Raw genomic sequence first — 10,967 nt, forward strand, 5'->3', positions numbered from 1 at the left:
TTGCCCAAAGCAGAAGAAGCAAATGTTCTTAGTTTCTTCATTCTGGCCCCAACACCTGCTGCTCCCATGAGCTGGGCTGCAGATGGTGTTGGCTCTGCACAGCCCCTGCTGCTGGATGGTTGTTTTGCACACTTAAACTAATGATCCCACAGGTACCCAGTGTAAGAAGGTGGGAACACGAGTGAAACCACAAGAGGACATCTAAGCTCTTGTCTAAAAGTAGCCAGGAGTTAGATAAAAGCATCTTTTTCCTGCTAAGAAACAATCTCAGATTTCATCAGATGAAACAACTTATCCCTCACATTTAATATTTTACGTGCTACCAAAACATTCATTGGTCTAATTAATGGTTTAAAGCTTGCCAACAGAATCAAGAGGAATGGATCAGATCGTAAACAGTGCACTTTGCAAGCCAGAACATTAAACACAGTTCAGCAAAGATATTTGCACTGCAATCCTATGCACCTCTCATCAGAAGGAAACCCCACTCAGTTCAGTGGAATTTACTCCCAGGTAAATACATGTAAGCTTGCTGCTGCTTTGGTCGGTGGCATGGTAAAATAAATCAATTCCCTCTGGAATGTCATATGTACAGTGGTGCCTTTGGATGCAAACAGGATCCGTTCCGGAGCCCCGTTCGCATCATGAGCAGAATGCAACCCACGTCTGCGCGGGTCGCGATTTGCCGCGCCTGCGCATGCCATCATTCTGAGCATCTGTACATGCACGAGCGGCAAAACCCGGAAGTAACCCATTTCGTTACTTCCAGGTCGCCACAGGATGCAACCTGAAGATTCAACCTGAAGCAAACATAACAAGAGGTATGACTGTATTTCTATATTTCTACACAGGCACATGGTGAAGAGTAAAAGGCTTCCTATGAGAAAGTGGTCCTTGGGAGTTCAAATAGGATTGCTTATTTATTTAAAACTGCACTTCTAGGTCTGGAATGTCAGAACTCAAAGCCTCAGACTTTAGGTTGTCTCCAGCAGCATCTTCTGAAGGAAGCGCATACCTACACAGAGTACCTAGTAGTAGGAAAGCCTTCAGGTGAGTGTCGGCATCCAGGGGTCGAACGGCCAGCTAGCTAGCCCCCGGCTGGATCATCTCCTTCCAGCCGTCACGCTGCGAAGATCCCTCAACCTCTGGTTCCAACATTTATCAGTGACCCAGGTCTGCTGACATGGGCACTTTACCTAGCAGAGCAAATTGCACAAACAGAAGAGGCTTGAGGCTGTGGATACATACTATAACTACGGGTTTATTAAACATAAATCAGGACAAAGAAACATGTCGTCTCTCCTTGCTGTCTTCTCAGAGAGAGAGTCAAAAGCAAAAAAAAAAAAAGACAGCGGAAGTTCCGCTTATGCCAGCAAACACTGCTGGAATGTAAACAGACATGTGACACGTAACAGTTCCATGTCTGAACCAAAAGGTGGAATGGAATCTCCAACAGAAAAATGAGGACCAGAATTGGTGGAATTGCTTGCTCCAGATACTACCATTTCAACCTTAATTTCCAGATGCAACTGAGGCTCCATGATCATCCAAAGACCATGAATCAAGTGTTTGGGGAGACACCACTTAATAGTGAAACATGACATTATAATTGATTTAAATTAAAATTCCTTCTATCTACTGTAATGATAAAATTGCAATACAACTGAATATAGCCTCTCAAATTTTATAGAATACTTACAATTACACGTATTATTTTAAGAGTTACAAGCTTTGTGTACTTAAATGATGCATTCTTTTTCTCCATTCATTGTGCCCTATGTGAAATGTACAAGTACCTGCAGGAAGCTTTTTTTTATCTTCTTACAACCTTTGTAAATTTAAAAGCCAAATATACATATACATGTTATAGTTAAAAGGAAATATAAAAGAAGAAAGTTCCATAAGAATCAAGGATCCAATAAGAAATATTAACACTGGATTTCCAAACAGTACAGGGAGCTTTACAAAAAAGTGTATAAAGACTGAAATGCCACTTTATAAAACAGTTTTACTGTTGCAATTGACACCTGAAGAATACTTAAGAGTAGCGCGAGTGATCAGAAGTAAAATTTCTGCTTGACGAGCGTTTACAATCTTCTACCCTTAGCTGCTCATAAATTATCTACCATGAACAGTAAAACAAAAGGATACATGTAAATCAATACATTTAAAAGATCTTATAAAATGAGGTATATATTTTTGAAAAAGGCTTAAAACCAATGGCAGATCAGGGAATCTGCAGCCCTCTGAATGTTCCTGGACTCCCAAGCTCCTAACAGCCCCAGCCAGCATGGCCTTGCTGGCAAAGGTTTGTTGGACCTGGAGTCCTGGAAGATCCAGATGGGCACAAAATCTCCACCCTGGCATAGATCTTAATACTTTTTCATAATAAAAAAAACCTTACTGTCTAAATCACTTTGAAATATCCCATCTTCCATTTTTTTTAAAAAAGTAACCTCTTGAAAGGCTGGACTCGTACCTACAGCCCAAAATGCAAAAAGCTCTTCCATTGTTGTGTGGGGTTTCTTAAATTAAAAAAATCCATAGTTTGTATATCTTATTACTACACTGGAAATTTCCTTTGAAAAACAGTAAAAAAAAAGTTTAAAATGTTCACACATAAAAACCATACTTCTACAGCAGTAATAGAAAGTTCATCTGCTGTCACCAAACTCGTGGCAAAATATAAAAATGAAGATACTAGTCTCTCACCAATGAGCTAACAAGTCTTCTGAAGACATATGTGTAAGGCAACTTAAAGGTCTGGGTTCGAGAGATCATCTAAACCATGGTTTAAAATAACAGGAACAAACTGCGTTGTACCTTGGGCTCCTCTTGTCTCTCTTCTCCTTCACACCCAAGAGGAGAGTGAAAGCTTACACTTAAAACCACAGGTCAACATTATTTATGAACAGTGCTTTGTTCTTAAAAAAAAAAAAAAAAAAACCAACACCAACAATCCGGCTCAAACCATAGTTTCAGAACAGGTCGCAATTCCCAATGCAATTCAAAACTTTGGTTTGTTCTAACATGAAAACAAAAGCTTTCACTCCTCTCTCGCACACAGAGGTAAAGTGGAAGTGCTCAAATTCAAGGCTGTCCTAGGTGATCATCTAAACCAGGCCAATAGCTTTGCTCAGTTTTGTTTCTCTAAAACCACATGTAAGGAAATTCTAATAAAAGATTCATTTCACTGGGGATGAAAGGAAGGCTTTAAAAATCAGGTTCTTCTGGTCCCTCTAAACAGCTGCTACCGTAGATTTCTGAGAAGGGTTCCTCTTCATCACTGACATCTGTTTCACTGCTGTTCTCAATATACTTGTCTGCTGGAACTTTGTTCAGCTCCAGAAAGCCAGTAATGAGCTTGGCCACAGCTTCTACATCACTGTTGAAAAGGCACAAGCAAGAGTTAGCAATTCATGTGCCCACTTGAGGTGGTCACAAAAGTGCACAAAATATACAAAATATCACGGGGTGGTGGAGGCAGCAAAATTAAAAGTACTCCTTAAGTATCCCTTCCACTCAGGCCCGACCACAGAGCAGGAGAGATGCTGGGCTCAGGGCAATTCACACTGTGTTCCCCATTAGCTTCATTACTCCCCTGGCGATGGTGGCGGTGGTCCTGATGGTGTTTATTAAGCTCTCAGACTGGGGTGCGTACTCAAAATGTGCAAGGCTTTTGTGTTCTAATCACATAGTGGCTGCATGCAGACAAGCATATCTCCCTTAGTAAGCAAAGACATGAGCATGCCTTGTTCCCCCACACGCAGCTGCTTCACTCCTCCCTTCACACAAGCAACCAAACAAGCTGGGAAGTCTCAGTTAGTTTCCCTGTTATGTTTGAACCAGCAAATTGTGATTAATGGCTTTCAAACCAGCCAGGATAATTAAGCCAACATTAAAGCATGGCTTCTTATCCTGCCTTGTTTAGAAGCCATAAGCATGCTTTCCTAGTTTGGATGTTTTAGTTAACAGACACCCTGCCTTGTTTCTTAGCTCATGCTAAGGGAGCAGTGAAGGAGCTGTGGGTGCACAAGGCTTAAAAGGCATTTAATATGTATGGTGCTTTCAATGGTAGCTACTTATGTGGCTCCATAGCTCTTAGAATGATAACTTCTATCCAGAGAGAATCTTGTCCTTGTATACAAAGTTCAATAACAAGACAACATAATAAAAGATCCACATTATTTTTGATGTTAGAAGATTTAGGACAAAAGAAAATATTTGTTCAAACAGCACACAGTTGAACTATGGAATTCACTACCTGGATGGCTTTAAAATGGATTTGGACAAATTCAAAAAGGATAAAGCGATCAAGGGCCATTGCAGGCTTCCCATCAGCATCTGGTTGGCCACTGTGGGAATGGGACGCTGGCGTGATTCAGCAGGGCTCTTAAGTTTTCTTTTTTAAACTCAGATTTTGAAGAACTGTCTCAATTTATTTTTTTACATGTCAACTTCAATGTTATCCACACCTAGGGTTCATAGTGCCAGAACAGTATGCATGCAACATGTTCATCAACTGCAGTTTAGGTTAGAATGTACTACAATCATGAAAATATACCCCAGCTTGTTAAATACCAACCAAAATATACAAGTTAGTAGCTTCGTGGCATATTTCAACAGTGAGGAATTGGTGCAGAAGAAGTTGCATGCCCCAGCTGCAACTGAGGCCATCATATACAACTCAAGAAAAGATAAAAGTAAAGGATCCCTGGACTGTTCAGTTCAGTCGAGGCCACTATGGGGTGCAGTGCTCATCTCGCTTTCAGGCCACAGACAGCTTTCCAGGTCATATGGCCAGCATGACTAAACCACTTCCGGCGCAACAGAACACAGTGACAGAAGCCAGGGCGCACAGAAATGCCGTTTACCATCCCGCTGCAGCAGTACCTATTTATCTACTTGCACTGGTGTGCTTTCGAACTGCTAGGTTGGAAGCAGCTGGGACAGAGTAGTGGGAGCTTACCCCGTCATGGGTATTCGAACCGCCAACCTTCTGATCAGCAAGCCCAAAAGGCTCGGTGGTTTAGACCACAGCACCACCTGCATCCCACAACTCAAGAACTGTAAGTGGCACAAGGTCAACTAATTATTGAAAGTCATATTGTCTGCTTAAGGTTCACTAATGCTTTCTCACAAATCCTGAACCATCACAGAAGAGAAAATTCATACTGTACCTCCTGCAGCCCATCACTGCACTCTGCGTCAAAGGGTGTGAAAACCCAGTGACAAATCTCAGGACAACTAGGTAGCCCTTCCCAAAGTAGCGTACTTTCTCCTCTTCCACATTCACAGCCCGAATTTCATCCAATGGAACCACCACTATTTGACAAAGAATCAGATTATTGTTAGCACTGTGATTCCAAGCAACACTTGCTGTGTTCTCTGAAACATTACACTCCCATATCCTACACTCACGGTAGTAAAAACAGTCCAGCCTTCCTTTCATGCTGCTGCCAACTGCCTATCATTATTTTAAGGACCAACAGAACTAAATGAAAATGCAACTGAGGCAATGGAAAGTTAGGTTTTCCAAATCCTTCACCAATAATTAGTGGCACAGAATGTTTTTTTCTTACAACCTCAGTCTCAACATCCATTAAAAACAATAAACCCAACGTTTAACCCTTATGGCAGTAAAAATTGTTTGTTCAGAATAATATATATATAAACCATTCATTAAAAAACCCTCTAAACAATGTACATAAAATATAAAACACTAATCAGTGATACAAAGTTAGAAGCAGCAAATATTAAAAAGTGTGTAAAACTCAATTATGAATCTGGATAGACTTGCTGAAATAAAAATCATTTTTATCATGAGTCTAAAATGGTCTAGTCAGGGTGCCTGCCAAACGTTAAAAGGCAGTTCTAAAGCATTATGTATGTGCTGTGACACTGAAAAATTGGCTCCACAACAATGTCTTGAAAGGGTTGTGCTTCAGAAGCTGAATGAGACACTGAGCTTAGATTCCCAACATCCTGGTGCTAGCTTCTTCATTATCCAGGATAAACTCTTCACCCTTCCCCATAACTAACAGATTTTCATTAGTACAGTGTACACACAGTCCTGGACTCGAGATGGTATATATTTGGTTGCTGCACAACACGGGTCATACTGCTACATTTGTGGCATTACCTTGTTCGTGACCTGCCCTTGACAGAGTCAGCAGCTTCTTGTAAAGGTTGAATGTCTTTAGGAAAACTTTTCCTGAATCCTTTTGAAATATAGCTTCCTATGCAGAAAAAAAACCCAACCACCATGTCACAGCATAGAATCAACTGTGGGAGTGTGGGAAAATAATTGCTTTTTTGAAAGGCAAAGATAAGGGCAAGGATAAGTATCCCACTATTAACGTCAATTATTGTAGCAGTTAAGTAAATACATAATAACAGATGTTCACTGCTGTCCCATTATTGGATTACACCAAATAAGCTTGTTCCCAGGTCCTTCTCCCAAAGTGAAACCTACCAAATCTCACATTTTTCACAGGAAGGCTTAAGATGCTTTTGCTTTCTCTCACGGCATATACTCTGGTAGATTAACTGAGAACTTGCTTTGGCCCTCCTCTGGGATACTGACAAGCAACATTAACAAAACAGTATGGAGAAAGCAATCTGAGCAAGCATTTGGCTAAGGCAACCAAGGCAATTCCTAACACGCTGCTTACCTCCCACTCCTCCAGATTTTGCACAGCTACGAAGAGACAGCCGGCAAGATAAAAGAGTTTCCATCCCAAGCTGTCTGAACAGAAAATATTTCAAATTTCAAATATTTCAAATTAGTTGCAAACATCTAAACCACACCCACCCTTAGAACTAGTATCTTATTTCAACAATCCTTCTAAATTGAGCTCTTTATCTCAGCTAGTATCTGTACTGAGTATGTGTGTGCTATTGTTTTAAACCACAGTCGAACCTTGGAAGTCGAGCGGAATCAGTTCTGGAAGTCCGTTCGACTTCCAAAACGTTCGGAAACCAAAGGGCGGCTTCTGATTGGCTGCAGGAAGCTCCTGCAGCCAATTGGAAGCCACAGAAGCCCCATCAGACTTTTGGCTTCCAAAAAAATGTTCAAAAACTGGATCACTCGTTTCCGTGTTTCTATCGTTCAGGAGCCAAGACCTATGAGTGCCAGTGCGTTCAACAACCAAGGTACAGCTGTATACCATTGTCTTTAATTGTTGTACATATGCATTTGTTCTAAGGGTTGCTGTATATGTATATTTGTACATATATTTTTACTATTTTGTAAATTGCTTTGTGACACCTCCATAGGAACAGATTCATAAATAAACTCAAGAACAGTAAAAGCAAACACATTTTGTAAATTAAAGAGGTCACCTGTTTGGTAATGAAGCAATTATTTCAGTACGTTGCACACACTGTGCCAGGCAGAGGCATTCAACTTTCTGTCAGCTACAGCTTTGCAGCAAATGTAGATATCCCCCTTTTAAGCAAGATCCTGTTTTTTACAGGCTTTCAAAACCTTAATGTTGGAGTGCTCTGAAGCTAAGTGCAAAGAGACAGAGCCTTTTTCAGCTGTGATCCTGCCACCTCCCATCTCCCCACGACAGAAGGCCCTCCCCATGAGGCTTACCCAGGACCGAAGTAGATGTCCTTTCAGCCCCAGGCAAATATTTTATTTAACCAACTTTATTTTCCAATATGACATATAAACTGTTCTTTTAACTACAATTATTTTGATTAGCTACTGCTAGGTTTAATCATGATGCTTGGGATTTTACTGTTCAGCTGTTTTCATTGTTTTCCTCGGTTAATTAAGTAAGATCCAGCTATAAGCTTCTAGCAAAATTATTAAGCTTTACCTTCACTATAGTAAGCAGCAGCCAGACCTACAGAGGAGATCCCTAGAAAGAGAAAGGAGATATATGAATTTAGAATTTACTTTCAGCTACTTAAATATTCTTAGCACTTTGCTCTTAGAAAAACAAGTTTTATGCATGTGCTGATAGGCCTTTTAAATTTCAGTGTTATTTTTCGTAAATAACAATAGCAATACATTTGAGTTAACTATTCCACTGAACGCTATAACAATGATCCATTTAGGCAAGTGAGAATAAAATCTTACTTGAAATCCGAATAAGGAGCCAGATATCAAATTAGGCCAGTTGCGTGACATCACTAATGACTCTAAGTCTGTTATATCATCATGAAACTTTCAGAACGCCTTCAGAGTTTTTCCAGTTGTGTATTACAACTTGTTATATGTCTGATCCCCCTGTGGTCTTTTGGAAGACCATTGCAATCTGTCTTGATTAGGCTTAGAGGACTTTCTCAAAGATTATAATGTGTGATATGGAAAGACAGCTGGAAATATAGTGTGATGCCAATAGCAAACCAAATGCATTCATCTGCAACAACTGCATTATCTTACTGGCTACTGAGGATTTCCAGAATCAATTGCAATTACTGTTGGTGGGAGTGGAGCAGAAAAATACTGTGGGGGGGAATAGGGTTGTATTCAAATAACGTTTCTTCAGGGTAGAACCACTGGAATCCAAGGGCCTGAGATAGCCGTGATCATTAATTCTCATTGGTTCTACTCTGAATAAAGGATGGGTGGATACAACCTTAGGTTACTGAGCTTTGGACCCCCTTTACATTATGAAATATTGGCTTGCAACCAAAGTAATATTCCACTCAATATGTAAAATCTAATCCCACCTGTTAAAAGTTCCTGCCCATCACATGAAATCCAAGCCTCACTCTCTATATTCACCAGAGATTTCCCTGACCTAAGAGACCATAAAGGCAAAAGTAAAATGTCCTCTCCAGCAGTAGTGGCCAGTGCAGCGGCAAAGGAGGGACACTGCTATTCTCCCGGCTTCCAAACAGAGCACATCACTAGTGCTTACTGGCCTAACTAGTAATGGTTGGTGGCGGATTGGCTCCGGCACACTGAATCTGGATCCTGACACCTCCCCCTTCAGTAAGTGCTGGGAACAGACTGTGTTTGGAAGCCAGGAGGGCAGCAATGTCCCACCTATGTCACCACACCGGTGACCACTATGTCACCACTATTGCTGTTCAGCAAGCTTTTAATCTGGATTTGTTTTAACTCATTTTTTAAAAAGGGAGTATCAGCCTATACAAAACTGAAGACTTACCTACAAGGAGAGACCAAGATCTGATACCAGGTGATCTCGTCAAATGAAGAACAGAGTCTGAGTGGTCTTCAACCAACATATACATCTTGGGAAGTAGGGGCAAATCTACAGAGCTCCTGAAAACTCACAGAAGCCACCTACAGAATGACAGGGAACAAAACCAATTGAGACACTGTTTACAGACCCTTGCCCTTCATACTTTGAGGCGTACCTCAGTCCCATGTTAAATTTATGTGGTGTTTTATTATCAAGTGCAGAAATTCTGTGAAAAGTACAAATGCATATACCTAGTAATAGGCCAATCAAATTTGTGTACTTTAAAGCAGAATGTGCACTCTCAACATCTGAATAGGTGAAGTCAGTGGTAGCTTTTTCAGTCATATGCTTATTTTAACTTTAACAAACAGAACCTACATTCAATTTTCCAACTTTTAAAACCAAAGTTTAAACTTTTGTTTTATACCTTTCTCAATATCTAAGCCCAAAGAAAGTCGGACAAGTGAATGGTTATTCTTACATGTGGAGTTAGGAGGAGGTCCACCACACACTAGTTTCTCAGGTCTATATTCAGAGAACGCTATGGCATGTAGTATCACAAATGAAGTGGGTGCGTGGGTAAAGGAAGCAACTAGCAAGTAGTCATCCATCTTTATCATCTATAATACCCCCAAAACAAAAACACATCCACCAGAACCAATGTAAGATCACACTGTGGCAAAAACAGGAAGCGTACGGGAATATTATAAAACAGAGGCAAATTGAGACTTGGGAACCGCACCTTCTACTTATAACACAAGCAGGAGACCAGAAAGAGAGCTTTCCAGTTTCGTCAACTTCATTAAATGCAAAAGCACTTTGTGACTTTTTTTTTTTTTTACAAAAACCCACCCCACCAAAGCACTTAAGAAATCTAAAGTTCGCTTTCTGCCTTGTGCATAATTGCATCGCTGCAAGTATCACCACTGAGCAGCGCGCACATGATTTTAAAAGTGGAAGGGACAAAAAGGGAAGTGTGCGTAGGCACTTACCCCCCTCCATTGACCATTTGTGTGTGTGTGCTATGCAGTCAGAAAACAGTTCTGGGAACTGGACCACACCAGGTCCCCCCTGCCCAGCCTCCTCCTCCTATGCAAGAGACGTTCTCCCCCCTCTCTCCCCCCCCCGTTAACGGTCTCCGGTCCCGCTCCCCCGCCCCCGCCCCCCCCATCTCGCCCTCTCGCTCCCACTAACTGCCACCCCCTTTCAGTCTTCGGCCCCCTCCTTTTCCGCCCCACTCCCGATGCTCCCACCGCGCAGCCGCTTCCACCCTCCCTCTCTCTGGCTCACCTACTAAGACGTCGCTTCCCAACTTCTTTTCGGGCGGGAAATGCTCCAGTACCATAGACGTAAACCAGAGAGTCCTACACAGTCAACCATAGAGAGGACAGGGAAAAGGAGAGATAGAGCGTATCCCTTGAACACCATAGATCTATATCTATTAGAAAGCTCTCACGGAGGAGAATCTTCTTCCTCTTTTTAGGGTAGATGTGCGATTGTTTCGCAGCACCGCAATGAAAAGCAGACTGTGCCTCACCCCCCCCCACCTCACTGTTGTTGCATATGAGGTTTTTGCATGGGCTCCTATGTCTCCTTGTCCCACACTAGAACATGCACAAGAGAAAACTACAGAGGCGGCGTAGCTCCTTGCTCGTCTCGAGGAGGCGTTTCCCCCTTGAATCATCGTTGGTTAGTCCAATTGAAGTTGGGCATAAATACAGTATTAAAAAAAAAATCATCATCATGGAGTTTCGGTACTGAAGAGTTTTTGTTTTAATTAAATTTGAATTCTCAGAATGA

The 10,967-nt window shown here is 41.5% G+C and overlaps 1 protein-coding gene across 4 annotated transcripts; it reads right to left on the bottom strand.

Moving 5' to 3' along the window:
• Positions 1–1,241: 1,241 nt before the first annotated feature.
• Positions 1,242–10,483, bottom strand: CYBC1 (cytochrome b-245 chaperone 1). 4 transcript variants are annotated; one of them, XM_079966292.1, is made up of 7 exons: positions 10,461–10,483; positions 9,132–9,268; positions 7,830–7,871; positions 6,675–6,748; positions 6,143–6,239; positions 5,181–5,325; positions 1,242–3,385 (listed from the first exon to the last, which is right to left on the bottom strand). In XM_079966292.1, the coding sequence occupies exons 2-7, from the start codon at positions 9,214–9,216 to the stop codon at positions 3,214–3,216; spliced, it is 615 nt and encodes a 204-aa protein (XP_079822418.1). In that variant the 5' UTR covers positions 9,217–9,268; positions 10,461–10,483; the 3' UTR covers positions 1,242–3,213. The 4 variants fall into 4 exon arrangements, with proteins under 4 accessions (XP_079822418.1, XP_079822415.1, XP_079822417.1 ...); XM_079966289.1 differs by lacking the exon at positions 10,461–10,483 and adding an exon at positions 9,910–10,254; XM_079966291.1 differs by lacking the exon at positions 10,461–10,483 and adding an exon at positions 9,649–9,899.
• Positions 10,484–10,967: the final 484 nt, after the last annotated feature.

The sequence above is a fragment of the Podarcis cretensis genome (genome assembly GCF_951804945.1).
Source record: "Podarcis cretensis genome assembly, chromosome: 2".
NCBI classification, from domain to species: Eukaryota; Metazoa; Chordata; class Lepidosauria; order Squamata; family Lacertidae; genus Podarcis; species Podarcis cretensis.

What these genes read in the sequence shown, in the direction of transcription:
- CYBC1 (XM_079966292.1), bottom strand. Translation starts at nt 9,216, where the DNA reads ATGTATATGTTGGTTGAAGACCACTCAGACTCTGTTCTTCATTTGACG. An exon ending in ATCTTGGTCTCTCCTTGTAG is followed by an intron (nt 7,872 to 9,131) that starts GTAAGTCTTCAG and finishes TTCTCTTTCTAG; the next exon opens with GGATCTCCTCTGTAGGTCTG. An exon ending in TGCTGCTTACTATAGTGAAG is followed by an intron (nt 6,749 to 7,829) that starts GTAAAGCTTAAT and finishes TTTTCTGTTCAG; the next exon opens with ACAGCTTGGGATGGAAACTC.